The sequence below is a fragment of the Oncorhynchus mykiss genome, chromosome 11, assembly GCF_057628025.1.
Source record: "Oncorhynchus mykiss isolate SJ-2025 chromosome 11, ASM5762802v1, whole genome shotgun sequence".
NCBI classification, from domain to species: Eukaryota; Metazoa; Chordata; class Actinopteri; order Salmoniformes; family Salmonidae; genus Oncorhynchus; species Oncorhynchus mykiss.
In genome coordinates, this window is record NC_143032.1 from 19,174,915 (window position 1) to 19,193,483 (window position 18,569).

The following is an 18,569-nucleotide window of genomic DNA, read 5'->3' on the forward strand; positions in this document are numbered from 1 at the left end:
ACGCGTCAACCTCGACAACGAACTGTCTAGAGACGTCAGGTGTAACAAGGATAGGAGCGGATGTAAAACGATTCTTGAGGAGATCAAAAGCTCCCTGGGCGGAAACGGACCACTTAAAGCACGTCTAAACAGAAGTAAGGGCTGTGAGAGGAGCTGCCACCTGACCGAAATTACGGATGAAACGACGATAGAAGTTCGCGAAGCCGAGAAAGCGCTGCAGCTCGACGCGTGACTTAGGGGCGGGCCAATCAATGACAGCTTGGACCTTAGCGGGATCCATCTTAATGCCTTCAGCGGAAATAACAGAACCGAGAAATGTGACGGAGGAGGCATGAAAAGTGCACTTCTCAGCCTTCACAAAAAGACAATTCTCTAAAAGGCGCTGGAGGACACGTCGAACGTGCTGAACATGAATCTGGAGTGACGGTGAAAAAATCAGGATATCGTCAAGGTAAACGAAAACAAAGATGTTCAGCATGTCTCTCAGGACATCATTGACTAATGCCTGAAAGACAGCTGGAGCGTTAGCGAGGCCGAAAGGAAGAACCCGGTATTCAAAGTGCCCTAACGGAGTGTTAAACGCCGTCTTCCACTCGTCCCCCTCCCTGATGCGCACGAGATGGTAAGCGTTACGAAGGTCCAACTTAGTGAAAAACCTGGCTCCCTGCAGGATCTCGAAGGCTGAAGACATAAGAGGAAGCGGATAACGATTCTTCACTGTTATGTCATTCAGCCCTCGATAATCTATGCAGGGGCGCAGAGACCCGTCCTTCTTCTTGACAAAAAAAAACCCCGCTCCGGCGGGAGAGGAGGAGGGGACTATGGTACCGGCGTCAAGAGCTACAGACAAATAATCCTCGAGAGCCTTACGTTCGGGAGCCGACAGAGAGTATAGTCTACCCCGGGGGGGAGTGGTTCCCGGAAGGAGATCAATACTACAATCATACGACCGGTGTGGAGGAAGAGAGGTGGCCCTGGACCGACTGAACACCGTGCGCAGATCGTGATATTCCTCCGGCACCCCTGTCAAATCACCAGGCTCCTCCTGTGAAGAAGAGACAGAGGAAACAGGAGGGATAGCAGACATTAAACATTTCACATGACAAGAGACGTTCCAGGAGAGGATAGAATTACTAGACCAATTAATGGAAGGATTATGACAAACTAGCCAGGGATGGCCCAAAACAACAGGTGTAAAAGGTGAACGAAAAATTAAAAAAGAAATGGTTTCGCTATGATTACCAGAAACAGTGAGGGTTAAAGGTAGCGTCTCACGCTGAATCCTGGGGAGAGGACTACCATCCAGGGCGAACAAGGCCGTGGACTCCCTTAACTGTCTGAGAGGAATGTCATGTTCCCGAGCCCAGGTCTCGTCCATAAAACAGCCCTCCGCCCCAGAGTCTATTAAGGCACTGCAGGAAGCTGACGAACCGGTCCAGCGTAGATGGACCGACAAGGTAGTGCAGGATCTTGAAGGAGAGACAGGAGTAGTAGCGCTCACCAGTAGCCCTCCGCTTACTGATGAGCTCTGGCTTTTACTGGACATGAAGTGACAAAATGACCAGCAGAACCGCAATAGAGACAGAGGCGGTTGGTGATTCTCCGTTCCCTCTCCTTAGTCGAGATGCGGATACCTCCCAGCTGCATAGGCTCAGCTCCCGAGCCGGCAGAGGAAGATGGTAGTGATGCGGAGAGGGGGGCAACGGAGAACGCGAGCTCCTTTCCACGAGCTCGGTGACGAAGATCAACCCGTCGCTCAATGCGAATAGCGAGTTCAATCAAGGAATCCACGCTGGAAGGAACCTCCCGGGAGAGAATCTCATCCTTTACCTCTGCGCGGAGACCCTCCAGAAGACGAGCGAGCAAAGCCGGCTCGTTCCAGCCACTGGAGGCAGCAAGAGTGCGAAACTCAATAGAGTAGTCTGTTATGGATCGATTGCCTTGACATAGGGAAGACAGGGCCCTGGAAGCCTCCTCCCCAAAAACAGATCGATCAAAAACCCGTATCATCTCCTCCTTAAAGTCCTGATACTGGTTAGTACACTCAGCCCTTGCCTCCCAGATTGCCGTGCCCCACTCACGAGCCCGTCCAGTAAGGAGAGATATGACGTAGGCGACACGAGCAGTGCTCCTGGCGTAAGTGTTGGGCTGGAGAGAAAACACAATATCACACTGGGTGAGGAACGAGCGGCATTCAGTGGGCTCCCCAGAGTAACACGGCGGGTTATTGATTCTGGGCTACGGAGATTCGAAAGCCCTGGAAGTGGCCGGTGGATCGAGGCGGAGATGGTGAACCTGTTCTGTGAGGTTGGAGACTTGGGTGGCCAGGGTCTCAACGGCATGTCGAGCAGCAGACAATTCCTGCTCGTGTCTGCCTAGCATCGCTCCCTGGATCTCGACGGCTGAGTGGAGAGGATCCGAAGTCGCTGGGTCCATTCTTGGTCGGATTCTTCTGTCAGGTGCGTGAATGAGGACCCAAAAGCGAATTAACAAACAGAGTTTCTTTAATGATGAACACACGTGGGCTCAGATGGACAGGTAGATTCCGACAGGACAGGACAAGGTTGCAGCAAACACGATGATAGTCTGGTTCAGGCATGAGACACACAAACAAGAATCCGACAAAGACAGGAGCAGAAACAGAGAGAGATATAGGGACCTAATCAGAGGGAAAAAGGGAACAGGTGGGAAAAGGGGTGAATGAGGTAGTCAGAGAAGACAAGGAACAGCTGGGGGAAAGAGGGACAGAAACGGTAACCTAGTACGACCAGCAGAGGGAGACAGGGTGAAAGGAAAGGACAGAAAGACACAACATGACAATACATGACATTATGAAAGACCTGTGTTTATTCACTATCTAACTATCTAATCCTGGGGTTGTTCAATGACAGACGTATTTGTTTAAAATGTATCACTTGATGGTTTTCTTTCAAAGAGACAAATAATTGTGTTTTTTGGCAAAATGCTTCAGTTCCTTCAGAAAGTATGCCAAGAGTGTGTGAAGCTGTCATCAAGGCAAAGGGTGGCTACTTTGAAAAATCTCAAATCTCAAATATATTTTGATTTGTTTAACACTTTTTTGGTTACTATATGATTCCATGTGTTATTTCAAAATAGTACAAATAAAGATAAACCTTGAATGAGTAGGTGTGTCCAAAATTTGGACTGGTCCTGTTTGTAAATGAAATATTTCTGTATTGTTTTTACTTTGTCATTATGGGGTCTTGTGTGTGGATAGGTGAGAACATGTTGGTTTTTAAATCCATTTTGAATTCAGGCTGTTACACAACAAAATGTGGAATAAGTCAATGGGTATGAATACTTTCTGAAGTCACTGTATATATCCGCCTCACTTTCAGAGAAATAAGTAGTACTGCTAGGTTTTACACAGCCAAATGTAACAAATAACTACATTTACATTTTTAAAAACTTTTTCTCCCTAATTGGTAGTTACAGTCTTGTCCTATCGCTGCAACTGCCTTACGGACTCGGGAGAGGCGAAGGTTGAGAGCTATGCGTCCTCCAAAATACAACCCTGCCAAGCAGTTCCCGGCACAGTGCTCACTTAACCCGGAAGCCAGCCACACCAATGTGTCGGAAACACTGTCCAGCTGACGACTGAAGTCAGCTTGCAGGCACCCGGTCCGCCACAAGGAGTGCAACATGGAAATCCCAGCCAGCCAAATCCTTCCCTAACCTGGACGAAGCTGGGCCAATTGTGCACCACCTCATGGGTCTCCTGGTCACAGCCAGCTTTGACACAGCCTGGGATCAAACCAGGGTCTGAAGTGACGCCTCCATTTTGAATTCAGGCATTAGACCACTGCGCCACTCGGCAGGCCATAAATAACTACATTTCCAATAAAGAACTGCAAAAATGATACATTTGTGACATCAATATTGCAACAAAAAAAAAATCTATAATTAAATACAGCAATATGAGATCTGTATGTAAAACATTTACATTTATATTTTAGTCATTTAGCAGATGCTCTTATATAGAGCGACTTACAGTTAGTGCATTCATGTTAAGATAGCTAGGTGAGACAATCACATTTCACAGTCAAATATACAGGACAACAACATTCCATTCCAGCTAAACAATGGCTATATAGCATATTTTCAAACAACAAAAAAATCATACACATCAAAAATCTAAGAATCAAAAATCTGAGAACAGATTTTATATTTTACACACACATGAAAGTACCCATAAGCGATCCTTTCTTATGACAATTGGTGGATATAGTGTTTTGGAAATAAACTCCTTTTAGAGAGACTGAGCTAAAGCAACCTTGAGAAGGTAGCCATCCACAATGTTTCTCTACTACTGTATTGAACTGATGGACACACACACGCAGACCCCCACACACACCTTGCTGTCGATGTCGTTGCTGCCCAGAGCGGTCTGTATGATGTAGAGGAGGGAGTCTGTCAGTCCGTCACACTCTCTCATCCTCCTCCTGGCCTCCTCTCCAGCAGAACTCACATTTCTGAAACACACAGAGGGATGGGGACAAGATAATTTGATTCACCACAGGGTATGACCCTGTAAAACTCTAACATTGGGATTCGGGAATGGTATCCACCCAAAAGGGAAATGCAAGATTTTTGTAATCTTTAAAAAAACGTATTATATATATATATATATATTATTTTTTTTACCCCAATTTCGTGGCATCCAATTGGTAGTTACAGTCTTGTCTCATCACTGCAACTCCCATACGGACTCAGGAGAGCCGAAGGTCAAGAGCTGTGCATCCTCCAAAACACAACCCAACCCAACCAAGCCGCACTGCTTCTTGACACAATGCCTATTTAACCAGGAATCCAGCTGCACTAATGTGTCGGAGGCAACACCGTACACCTGGCGACCGCGTCAGCGTGCACTGAGCCCGGCCCGTCACAGGAGTCACAATGGGACAAGGACATCCCTGCCGGTCAAACCCTCCCCTACCAACGCTAGGCCACTATTGAGCTGCCACATGGGTCTCCCAATCGGCTGTGACACAGCCTGGACTCGAACCTAGAATCTCTGGTGGCACAGCTAGCACTGTGCTGCAGTGCCGTAGACCACCGTGCCACTCAGGAAGCCAGGGAAATGCACGATTGAACCAGAATGAAGGACTAAAAATGAATATGTTTGTGTGTGTGAGCATGTGTGTGTGTCTGCTCTTTGCTCTAGTTTTTACAGTCACATTGGATTTATTAACTACAAAACGTTAAGGCTTGTTTTTAATTCAGGTGCCGCTCAACACATACACCCTTGTTAGCTAGCTTCAGTCAAGGGCGTGAAATTGAGCCAACTCTCAAACGTTCAAGTACTGTATGTATTTTAGAATAATTCTGTTGTCCAGTGAAGTAATGATAGGCCTACTCAACTAGCTCTCACAGTCTCATGTCAGAATTAGACGTTCATCCATGTTTCCCAAATGTAACGTTTTGAAGTTGTTGCAAACATCACATTTAGAGGTGTTTAGGGTTAAGTTTAGGCATTAACTCCTAACTCTTAAGGTTAAGGAATGAACACAAAATGGTTTAGGTAAGGGTTAAGGTTTGGGATAAACTTAAAACAAAATTTAAAAAGCAACTTTATATTGCTGAATTTGAACTTGCAACATCTGGAATCAGATGCTTACACCCATCTGCCATCTATGTCCACAATGCCCTAGCAAAACCGAAACCTACTTCAATATAACGTCGCTCACTGTTGCCCCTAATGGCCGGTTTCCACTTCATCTCCCAACGTCCTCAGAGATGGACGGACATCGAATGCTGACTTCAATCAAGGGTGACCTGGCTGTGCATACCTGCCTTTCGGAAAGTATTCAGATCCCTTGACTTTTTCCACATTTTCTACGTTACAGCCGAATTCTAAAATGGATTAAAACAAATGTAAATCCTCAGCAATCTACACACAATACCCCATATTGACAAAGTGAAAACAGGTTATGAGATTTGTTTGCACATTTATAAAAACAAACTTGTTTACGTAAGTATTCAGACCCTTTGCTAAGACTCAAAATTTATCTCAGGTGCATCCTGTTTCCATTGATCATCCTTGAGGTGTTTCTACAACTTGTTTGGTGTCCACCTGTGGTAAATTCAATCAATTTGACATGATTTGGAAAGGCACACACCTGTCTATATAAGGTCCAACAGTTGACAGTGCATGTCAGAGCAAAAACCAAGCCATGAGGTCGAAGGAATTGTCCGTAGAGCTCCGAGACAGGATTGTGTCGAGGCACAGATCTGGGGAAGGGTCCCAAAACATTTCTGCAGCATTGAAGGTCCCCAAGAATAAAGTGGCCTCCATCATTCTTAAATGGAAGAAGTTTGGAAACACAAAGACTATACCTAGAGCCCGGCCAAACTGAGCAATCGGGGGAGAAGGGACTTGGTCAGAGAGGTGACCTAGAGTTCCTCTGTGGAGATGGGAGAACCTTCCAGAAGGACAACCATCTCTGCAGCATTCCACCAATCAGGCCTTTATGGTAAAGTGCCAGACGGTAGCCACTCCTCAGTAAAAGACACATGACAGCCCGCGTGGAGTTTGCCAAAAGGCACCTAAAAACTCTCTGACCATGAGAAACAAGATTCTCTGTTCTGATGAAACCAAGATTCAACTCTTTGGCCTCAATGCCAAGCATCACGTCTGGAGGAAACCTGGCACCATCCCTACGATGAAGCATGGGGGTGGCAGCATCATGCTGTGTGGATGTTTTTCAGCGGCAGCGACTGGGAGACTAGTCAAGATCGAGGCAAAGATGAACAGAGCAAAGTACAGAGAGATCTGTGATGAAAACCTGCTCCAGAGCACTCAGGACCTCAGACTGGGGAGAGGGTTCACCTTCCAACAGGACAACGAACTTAAGCACAAAGCCAAGACAATGCAGGAGTGGCTTCGGGACAAGTCTCTGAATGTCCTTGAGTGGCCCTGCCAGAGCCCGAACGTGAACCCGATCTAACATCTCTGGAGAGACCTGAAAATAGCTGTGCAGCAACGCTCCCCATCCAACCTGACAGAGCTTGAGAGGATCTGCAGAGAAGAATGGGAGAAACTCCCCAAATACAGGTGTGCCAAGCTCATACCCAAGAAGACTCCAGGCTGTAATTGCTGCCAAAGGTGCTTCAACTAGGTACTGAGTAAATAGTCTGAAAACTTCTGTAAATGTGATATTTCAGTATTTTTATCTGCACAAATGTCTCTATTGGGTATTGTGTGTAGATTGATGAGAAAAAATACAATTTAATAACATTTAGAATAAGGCTGTAATGTAACAAAATGTGGAAAAAGTCAAGGGGTCTGAATACTTTCCCAATGCACTTTATGTGTGTGTGACTGTGTCAATTGCAGGAGGCTGGTGGGAGGAGCATTGGGAGGATGGGCTCATTGTAACGGCTGGAATGGAATCAATGGAACGGTACCAAACACATCAAACACATGGAAACAACTTGCTGGACTCAGGTCCATTGATTCCATTCCAGGCATTACAATGAGCCCATCCTTCTATAGCTTCTCCCACCAGCCACCTCTGGTGTCAGTATAATTCTCAGCTGGGAACCAATGGGACTGAACCTATTTGATCCACGCACCATGCAATCTCCCAGTCAGCCATGGATGATAATACCCAATACAGACTCATTCACTACCTGGCTCTGTCATTTCTTTCCAGTGCGTTCAGAGCCAGCTAAATCAATTGTAACAGTTCATTCAATACAATTGCCAGATGACAGGGGAAGAAAATGATATATTTGCCGAACACATATCCCGCCAAGTCTAGCTTGCTCTTTCTCGCTATCGCTCTTTCTGATATTATCTCTCTCTCTCTCCCTTCCCCTCTCTCTGTAATGTGAAATATTTATAAAGGCATCAGCTACATGTCAATGAAGCTGTATTGATGATTTGGGGTATTAATGTTTGACACCATGCTGCTAATTGTCTTTATGGTTTTGGGTATATTGGCTTAATACACATTCAACATAGCTGGCAGCCACTGTTTTGATGTCTAAAACCTCTATTTATGAGCGTTATGCATTTGCAAGAGTTAATTTGTGTGATTTCATGTGTGTGTTACAGTAGGCAATAAGCTATTTTCTTTCATTTGTAAACTTTCTTCACATGCTACTTCATAACAAGGAGACAAGGCGACAGGGTGAGTTGTTGGTGAGGTTTGAGGCGAGAGCAGAGGACAGCAGTAGGGTGAGGACAGGACAGGGAAGATGGTCCTGTATGTATGAATAAACACAGAGACATGTGTCAGTATGGCCAGGGAAATGAAGTGAGAGCAGCGTCCATCCCATCAGAGTGAACTGAAGCCAATCATGTGTTTCAGTAATGAGCAGACAGACAGTCAATTAGACGCTCCAGCTCTGGGCTTTGTGTTCACACTGAAGGTCAAGTCATCTCCTCTGCTCTCTGAATACCAAACATACAAATTATACTATACACGACGAAACCTTAGACTGTGCTCTCGCTGCTAACAGAGACAACGGTTCTGACAGATATGAACTCAGAATACAATATGAATTCACCTCAAGTAAATTATGGGGATCAATCCCAAATCAGGCAGATAGGATGTTATAATCATGTTTAAATAGGCTGATTGAAGAACCTGATCAACCTCAAACATGGATGATATTCATATAACACTCACATTTGAATACATTCAAATAATTCATCATTCCAACACAACAGTCTTGCTTATGAGTAGAGAGATATGTTATAAACAGTATGTTTCTACTTATAGCCAGCTTGATGTGTGAGTGGGAAGCCATCTTCATTTCCCGAGTACAGTTTTAATGAAGCAGAGAGGACGCAGCCCTATCCTCACCTCTCTCCCACATCTCTCCTTCTGTTGTGGATTGGTTGTCAATAGAGACTAGCATGTGTGAGTTCCACCAGGACAGAGTAAGAACGAAGTCCCCAGACTTGGTGGTGGCAACGAGGGAACTGCAGTGGGGTCACCAATTCATTTAGATTTTTGTAATGGAAAATATACACATTTTGTTGAGAAAGATAATTAGAAAAATATAATTATGTGGTAAATGTATTTATTGGTTTAATTTCATTTAGATAAGAGGTTATTTGTTGATGTAAAAATCTAAAATGTACCGATTTTAACGTTGTGAAAAACATAGGTCTCCAGAAATTTTGGTGGAAAGAATGTGAATACCACTGGTTTAAATCTTAATTTACAGGCTGCAGAGCTGTCATAGTTTCCAGTTCAGATTTAAACTGATTTAGTCACATCTCTAGTGCTAATTATAATGTGATAGATCCCACATGGGGCTTGCCGATTCCAGGTTAAACGAAAGGTTGAGGAACAATGTTGTAGAATGGTGGTGTGGACTGTAATAACATGCTGGAGACAGACTGTATGTTTTCTGAGATGAGGTAACGCGATGGTGACACCCGTCATAAGGAAAGAAAAATTGGGAAAATGTGAATAAGCCCCACCTAATTACTCTGTGCGTGTGTGTGTGTGTGTGTGTGTGTGTGTGTGGTGTGTGTGTGTGTGTGTGAGAGCGAGTGTGAGTGTGAGCGGGCATGTGTGGGTGTTGTGCGTGTGTATGTGTGTGTGTATGTGTATGTGTGTGTGTGTGTGTGTGTGTGTGTGTGTGTGTGTGAGAGCGAGTGTGAGTGTGAGCGGGCATGTGTGAGTGTGTGCGTGTGTATATGTGTATGTGTGTGTGTGTGTGTGTGTGTGTGTGTGTGTGAGGTGGAGTCAGAAGAAGAAATAGTCTGACCTCTCCTCTTAATAAACCTCCGAGACAGATCATCAGAAATCTACTACGGGAGATTGCTGAGATTAAACACAAACACACCAACACCCTACTATATGACCAATCATATCCTCAGAGTGTGTCTAAAATCTCCAGGCAGGTAACAGGTTATTTCCAGCAGTAAATGAGCCTGTTAGCCTTTAGCGCTAACGCCGCTAATTTATTATGTGTTACTCTCTATAAATCCCATCTAATAAATTAGCATACGTTGTTAGTTAATTACTTATTGAACACCTTTGGCAGAGGATTTAATAACCCACACATTAAATACTTATATGTGTTATTCTTAGCAGTTCAATAACTAACTATCTGCTTCCTGTAAATTGTTTCAAAGTGAAGCCATGGTACAATTAAGCAATAAGGCACGAGGGGGTGTGGTATATGGCCAATATACCACGGCTAAGGGCTGTTCTTATGCACGATGCAAAGCAGAGTGCCTGGATACAGCCCTTATCCGTGGTATATTGGCCATATACCACAAACCCTGAGGTGCCTTATTGCTATTATAAACTGGTTACCAACATAATTAGAGCAGTAAAAATACATGTTCTGTCATACCCGTGGTATATGGTCTGATATACCACGGCTGTCAACCAATCAGCATTCAGGGCTTGAAACACACAGTTTATAATGCATTATGTATTACTTGGTATAGCAACCATTGAAGAATTGTATATCTTATTGGCTTTCAAGTAAACTTAGAGTACATTTGAAATCTATAGATTTTCAATAATGCTACTAGAAACTAGATTTTTGGTCAAGTGTAGAATTTTTTAAAATATTAGCACCAGATGGCTATCTTCTGTTGTCCCAGATATGAATAACCCGAGGAGGACTGCGGATGTAACAGCTCTGTCTGTCTGACTGTCTGTGTTTGTCTCTGTCTTTTAGTGTCTCTGTCTGTCTGACTGTCTGTGTGTGTCTCTGTCTGTGTGTGTCTCTGTCTGTGTGTGTGTGTGCGCGCGAGACACCGGTTGCAGGGGGCAGCCACCAGATGTTTCAACAGGATTAGGGCTAGGGTGGTCATGAAATTTTGTCAGCCGGTGGTTATCAACCAAATAACTTCCGGTCTCACAGTAATTGACCGTTAATTAACATAAAAACATTTAGCATCTCCTGGCTTCCACACATAGCCTACAAGCCACTGATGCAGACCTTTGGAATATCTACATTTAAAAAAACTAACTAATATCCATTACTTATTTTAGACAGGTGTAAAGAAACATGATAGGAAGAAAATGAAGTATACTTCAGAAGAACAGAATAGCACACTCTGACATGCTGACCAGACCGGACATGTCGCGTGGGCGAGCTTCGCAAATTAAACGTAGAAATCCATGTTATTCAATTATTGCACGCACACTGCTCACGCACGCCAACGAGCGTCTGTGACGCCAAGGGCTAAAATAGAACTCATTCCTATTTCTGACGCAGATCGCGCTTCAAGTCCTGCCTCTCCCATCTCCTCATTGATTTATAGAAGCAGGTACCCACGTGCCATCTCCTCAATGGTTATACCCACGTGGGTGACTGAAAGACTAACTGTTTTGCCGGTAGTTGTGGTAATACAATGAAAGTTTAGATGCGATCACCATATAAGTTCAACGATGAAAAAGCCTGGAAGGAGGAGAGATGACTAGAAAAGATTCGGTTGGCCGTTTTATGTGTGGATTAATTGTCGGAGTACAGGTCCTTGTGCATTTCAGGTAAAATAACAACTCAATGTTTATATCCCAGGACAAATTAGCAAGCAACAGCAAGCTAGCTAAATAGGACAAATTAACGTTAGCTAGCAAGTGCAAGCTAACTAGCTAAATTGCCATACATGTTTAATGATTTTCGACCTGTCCCCAAATGAATGTCATTGGTTCAGAGTTTGTTTTGATATTTTAACCTGCGTGTCGTGATCGCGTTTGGTGTGGGGGGGCAAAATAAATTTATGCACGATAGCGCACGATGGCAGCCGGTTTGGGTTCCGTGTGAGTTGTCCATATATTAGGTCCTGATCTGGCTATGCCAAATGGCTGTGGGCTACACAAGTTCATTTAGCAGACCAGATTTGCTTAGAATTTAGGGGCATTATTTTTTATTCTTTTATAGTATGAAAAATACTATTCAACATAGCTGAATTAAATAGAAAGGATATATTCTCCAAATGATTTCAGGGAGTGCGCGCACATGCGGCAATTCTGTGTTGAGCACTTAACAAAGAAACAGGTCGTCCTATATGCTTAATTTAGAGTTATTTATGCTACTTTAGTTGTAATACAAACATTGGGCTATATGTTTAGATTCTAAGGCTGCATGATGCAACTCTAATGAGGATTTGAAAAAAGTTCCATGAAAGACATGAGCTCTGCTTTTTTTGTGCAGGCAGTACACACTTCATCAGTCTCTCATTCACAATTTGACAAGCACTTGACAATGCCTCAAATTTCCCAGTGGCATCCCCTTTGTGGGGCCGTAATTCCCCCTAAAGATTCCATGTATTTTGTGGACAGTGGCCTTTGTGCCCTTTGGCTGAATATAATCATTATAATTCCCTTCTCCCAGCTGTGTTCTCCGAGGCATCTCTCACTCACATGGCTCTCTCAGAAATCTCAGTTCTTATTAGCCAATGCCTGTCATATGATCGGGTCCTTCTCACAGGCTACAAGTGAAGACAGACACATCAGGGACGCAACTGCATGTTTCCTTATCAAATTCCGAGGCACATATTGAAGATGTTGGAAGAACTCTCAACATTTACTTTTCATCAGCCAACAAGATGAGTAGGCCTAACGAACAGCAAAAGCAGTAGCCTACGTCAATCGACTATCACCCATAGTACAAAAGTTATTTCTCCCACCTATTCTATTCTGTGGGAGAAATAAATATTCCATGCATAGTCTGGGACAGTTATGAGATGGGATAGATCCCAAATGAATACACCACTAGCATCAGAACCTTTAAAAGCAATGAGGCTGACGCAACAGATCAGAACGTTTAGCACAAAATCTTGATAAAATATTAGGCTATTTCTTCACATTATAAGTGCAGCAATGCGCACACAGCAGTAAGTGCAAATGTTCCTGAATTCAATCAATCAGCGGGAAAACACCATTATCAAAAGTGACCGCAAATGTGATTATAAATGTAATACTTGTATTATAAAGGTGCATTTTTATGGTGAACAGTTTCTTCCCCAAACTCACACGCTGCGTATGCATTCCAGTTAGGCTCTGTACCCGTTGTAAAGCAGATTAACATACTTCATTTTAAGAAGGTATTTGGCCACTTTAGTTATGATACAAACCATATCAACACATATAAGCCTATGGGCTAGGCCTAATGATGTGTGCAACTATGATTTGAAAAAGTCGCAAAGAAAGGCATGCACTGTTTCTTGCCTTACTGCACAAGCTGGGCATCATTCACAAGTGATAGGCTAATATTGTCACCCATCAGACTAATCTTGATTTAATCTTGTCATTACATACACTAAATAATATGTGTTTTTTTTATTTTATTCAGAATGGACTGTTATCATGCACTTGTCTAGAAACAGGGCCAGGGGGAAAAAAACACATGTCATCTATGCACTTAAATAGTGAATGAGGACGCTTTTCCCATGGTTCATTTTCATGCCAGCCAGCTAGGCTATACTCCTGTTGCAAAGAGAAGCAATGTGCTTAATATTAGGAAAGTTAAGAAATAAATACTCTATAGTATTCCTAGGCTATCACTAGCTTGGCTGGGCCGTCATTGTAAAGAAGAATTTGTTCTTAACTGACATGCCTAGTTAAATAAAGGTTAAAAAAAATGTTCAAGAACAAACAAGCCCCTGCATAGAAGAGAAGGAAAGCCCTCCACAGGAGTCCCCGTGTTTGGCCTGATAAGACTGATATCATTATGTGTGTATGTTTGGCTGTGTTTGAGTGTGTGTGTGTGTGTGTGTGTGTGTGTGTGTGTGTGTGTGTGTGCAAGTTAATGTGTGTGTTTGTGAGTGTGTTCCAAGCAAAATGTCATCAATTTGGCAGTAGAGAGTGCCAAAGAACACACCAATCAATCAAATATTTGTACCTCACACAGCTGGCCAGCTGCCACCAGCAGCACCACTGATCTAATTATAGTTATCAACACCTACGAGAGACAGAAAGAGGGGGAGGAGAAAGGGGAAGGAGGGGAGAGGAGAAAGAGGGGGAGGAAAGGGAAGGGAGGGGAAGAGAGAGAAGAGAGAGGGATGTGAAAGAGAGAGGGAGTAATGGAGAGAGAGTGGGAGAGGAGGGGGGTGAGTAGCTCTTGGGTACATCTGCCTATTAAAGGGCATATGGACCCATCACCTTCATTAGATGACTCGTCTCATATTTGCATTTAGAGGGCCTCTCTCTTTCTCACACACACAAACACACACGATGCCTCGCCAACACTTCATTCCCATTCCCATCTCCATCTCTTCAATGTCAGCTATGATTCCAGAGATTGATTCAGTTTCACCTCCACAATACATACACCACACACACCTATATTGTAGCAGGTGAAAGGGTCTGGAATTGAACTGAAGACACAGACCAAACAGAGTGGCCCCATGTCATTCTAACCCCAAAATAGATAGATTCCAACAACCAAGACCAGTTCAGAGAAAACCCTCTCTCTCTCTCTCTCTCTCTCGCTCTCTCTCTCTCTCTCTCTCTCTATATATATATATATATATATATATATATATATATATGAAACCCTCTCTCTCGCTCTCTCTCTCTATATATATATGAAACCCTCTCTCTCTATATATATGTATATATATATGAAACCCTCTCTCTCTCTCTCTCTCTCTCTATATATATATATATATATATATATATATATATATGAAACCCTCTCTCTCTCTCGCTCTCTCTCTCTATATATATATGAAACCCTCTCTCTCTCTATATATGTATATATGTATATATATGTATATATATATGAAACCCTCTCTCTCGCTCTCTCTCTCTCTATATATATATATATATATATGAAACCCTCTCTCTCTCTCTCTATATATATATATATATATATATATATATATATGAAACCCTCTCTCTCGCTCTCTCTCTCTATATATATATATATATATGAATCCCTCTCTCTCGCTCTCTCTCTATATATATATATATATATGAAACCCTCTCTCTCGCTCTCTCTCTATATATATATATGAAACCCTCTCTCTCTCTATATATATATATATATATATATGAAACCCTCTCTCTCTCTCTCTCTCTCTCTCTCTATATATATATATATATGAAACCCTCTCTCTCGCTCTCTCTCTCTCTATATATATATGAAACCCTCTCTCTCGCTCTCTATATATATATATATGAAACCCTCTCTCTCGCTCTCTCTCTCTATATATATATGAAACCCCCTCTCTCTCTCTCTATATATATATGTATATATATATATATATATATATATATATATATGAAACCCACTCTCTCTCTCATATTTATATATTAGAGAAAGCTCATTTGTGTCCCCCGGCCAATACCGTGACAGCATCATTTATCAACACACCCTTTCTGTCCCCCTGCTACTCCCCACCCCAACCCCTGTCTAGCCCCCCCCCCCCCCCCCTTCTGTCTGACATACACCCCTGGTCCCCAATCCTATCATTGTGTCCTACTTATCAAACTACTAAAGCCCAGAGGCCGCAATGGAACACCGATAATGTTCAGGCTGAGAAACCAGTGTGAGTTCTCAGGAGATAGGCTTATTACTGGGAACACTGAGGTCCAGGAACACTGTGAGAAGCTACAGAACACGATGGTAACGTTTAGAACAATGATTACAATCTCAGACCTCTGACTCTTGTTGGAGGAATGGAGATGTCTGTAAAGCTGTGTACACAAAGAGCCCGGAACACTCTGTGAGAGAGAGGTGGGAACACTGACAAATACCTGATGACACAGATGAACCGCTCAGAGCCATCAGAATGTCTTTCTTACCAAGAAATATTTTAGAACGTCTGTAGAATGCCCTCCGATTTGCCGTGACAAAAGCATTTCTGCCAGAATGTCTGTGTGTGTGCGTGACAGAGAGAGAGAGTGTGTGTGAGTGGGTAAGTGTGTCGGGGGAACATGGTTCAATGTGTCTGAAGAGGCCATAATCTGATTTGTTCTTCTTTGAGGTGCCTAAATCCCATTTTGTGTGTGTGTGTGTGTGTGTGTGTGTGTGTGTGTGTGTGTGTGTGTGTGTGTGTGTGTGAATGAGAGAGGAATACACACACACGTACAGCTCAGCTCTCTGTAATACGTCTGCCATGGCGGCAGCTACAGTGATTCCCCCAGAGGCGCTAGCACAGACAGCAGGAACAGCAATATCTGTATCTCCACTCCATCTCTCACACACTCCATTTCATATCACTTATGGACATATTTGTCATGGGCCATGTGTACGAATTTACATGAATGCGAGCTCGTTTACCGTCTAAATAATGTAGATAAATTATTTTAGGATATCATGTATGAACCAACCCACAACGGGATTTGATGTACAAGAGATCCACACAGTATGTTGTAGAGCCACTACCTCCGGAGTTTCTCACACACAATGAAGGACACACACACAGTATGTTGTAGAGCCACTACCTCCGGAGTTTCTCACACACAATGAAGGACACACACACAGTATGTTGTAGAGCCACTACCTCTGGAGTTTTTCACACACAATGAAGGACACACACACACATATGCGCACACGCACAGCACATGCACAACCCCCAAGTTTTGGCCTGCAACTGTTGCTATGGATACCTCCCAGAGTGAGAGCACAAGAAGGAGAGAGAGAGAGAGAGAGAGAGAGAGAGAGAGAGAGAGAGAGAGAGAGAGAGAGAGAGAGAGAGAGAGAAAGTCTTAAGTGAGGCTGTGCTTTGTATTTCTATAGACCCTTGGATCAGAAACATATGCCTTAATCATACCAGTACCACACAGCACACACACACCCGCTGCGAAGTTTTCATACTGCGTGGAAATGTCATTAAACATGATGACATGAATCATTCTCCTCTATTACATACACTGCAGTGTATTAATGAATCCATACCATTAACACAGAAATAATGAGTCCATTTCAACCATACTGTATGGTTTCTCATAAGGTTAGAGGGAGATGGAGGGGAGACAGGGGTGTGTGTGTGGTGCTGGTTTAAACTCCAACACACAGAAAAAAACTTCAGCGGCAACAAACCACAAGGCACTCCAACTGGAATATGTTCCTCACGCAAAACGAGGTGTGTGAAGGCACAAGGACAGGTGCACTCACCGAGGCAGTCGGTGCCGTTACTGTGTGTGTGTGTCTGCATGTGTGTGACTCACCTGAGGCAGCCGGTGGCATTGCGGAGCACCTGGGAGGTGTGTGTGTGTTGCTTGCGGTCGTCATGGAGATTGTGGGAGGAGTCCCAGGAGGAAGAGTGGGGGATGATGACGCTATTGGTCAGAACGGCCAATGCATCCTGGATGATTGGCATCTTCAGGGCGTCACACGATGACAGGTTCCACAACACACCTGAGAACACACACACACATACAGCTGGGTTAAAATACAGATAAAGAACATACTGTCTTTGAGGAGGAACAGCCATCATTAAACGTACATGCTCAGAACCATCTGACATCTGTCTCTTAGCAACAGTTAATCATACGATGCAGCCATTGTTATTCTGTCTCTTTCCATGCAAACAACCCAGCTTTAAACGTGAAGCCCTCCCTGGCTCCCTCTCTCTCTGTGACGGTATGTGGGTCGAGCAGCTTAAATTGGAGAGACACTTGTGTCACTAATTAAGATTGGAACCCAACACAAAGACAGGAAATTTATTTCACTGAATTAAAAATGTGTAGTTTACACAGCTTTCCTGAGAGGAGGAAGGAAGGCAGAAAGCGGATGCGACAAGAGAGAAATAAGGGTTTTTATGGCCAATTTAATATGAAAGCACTGCTCTGTGCACAAAGAACACTCAATTACACAACCAACAGCGTCTTGACTGAGGTTTAGTTTCCATCAAGACCAAGACTGAATGAACATTAAGCTGGTTTAAAAACAGTTTGAGGACCATTCACATCTGTTGGTAAGACGTACAATAGAATAGAATAACAAAGGATTGGTGGCTCCTGTCTCCCCTCAGCTATGATGTATCTATTAGGCTGTGGGACAGGCCAGAGGACCACATCGATCAACTATGATGTAATTAACATAAGAATTATAATAATCAAGATTGTCAACGGGACAATCAGTAACCACAATAATCAAGGGTCAAAATAACCATACAATGAACAATAACAATGGCAGGTTGGACATGTTGATTGGTCTGTCAGACACTGTCCCTCATAGCAGGCAGCAATGTAGTGTGTTGCCAAACCACAGCTCTCTGCGTCCTACCCCAACAGGATAGGGAGCCTATTCTCACCAGAGAGGTCTATGAAACTTTGAATAACGGTTTGAATTTTGGGGAAATGACACACTCAAATTGTTTGACATTTTGTCAGGACCTTAGGCCTCTCTATCTCTCTGTCCACTCCCTCCAAATACACACACTGACTCAACCCACCCTACATATAAGCACACACACACATACTAACAACAACACTCTTAGCCTGCGGGAGGTAGGCTGCAGTCAGATGGTGGAACAGATGTCTTCTCTCTGACGGGTGAGAGGAGGGCTGGCATCCTATTGGTGGACGGTGACACGCACCCCTCATTAACATTCCAAACATGCTAATTAGTGCTCCCTCCGGGTCTGGCTAACCATCTCACAGACAGACAGA

At 43.6% G+C, this 18,569-nt stretch overlaps 1 protein-coding gene across 3 annotated transcripts in view; it reads right to left on the reverse strand.

Moving 5' to 3' along the window:
* Positions 1–18,569, reverse strand: part of LOC110535425 (catenin delta-2) — a 395,208-nt gene that overhangs the window by 72,224 nt on the left and 304,415 nt on the right. For all 3 annotated transcript variants that reach the window (XM_036935119.2, XM_090189680.1, XM_090189681.1), the window contains 2 exons: positions 17,124–17,313; positions 4,376–4,493 (listed from right to left, as the gene is read on the reverse strand). In XM_036935119.2, the coding sequence (XP_036791014.2) occupies positions 4,376–4,493; positions 17,124–17,313 (308 nt within the window). The remainder of the gene's footprint in view (positions 1–4,375; positions 4,494–17,123; positions 17,314–18,569) is intronic.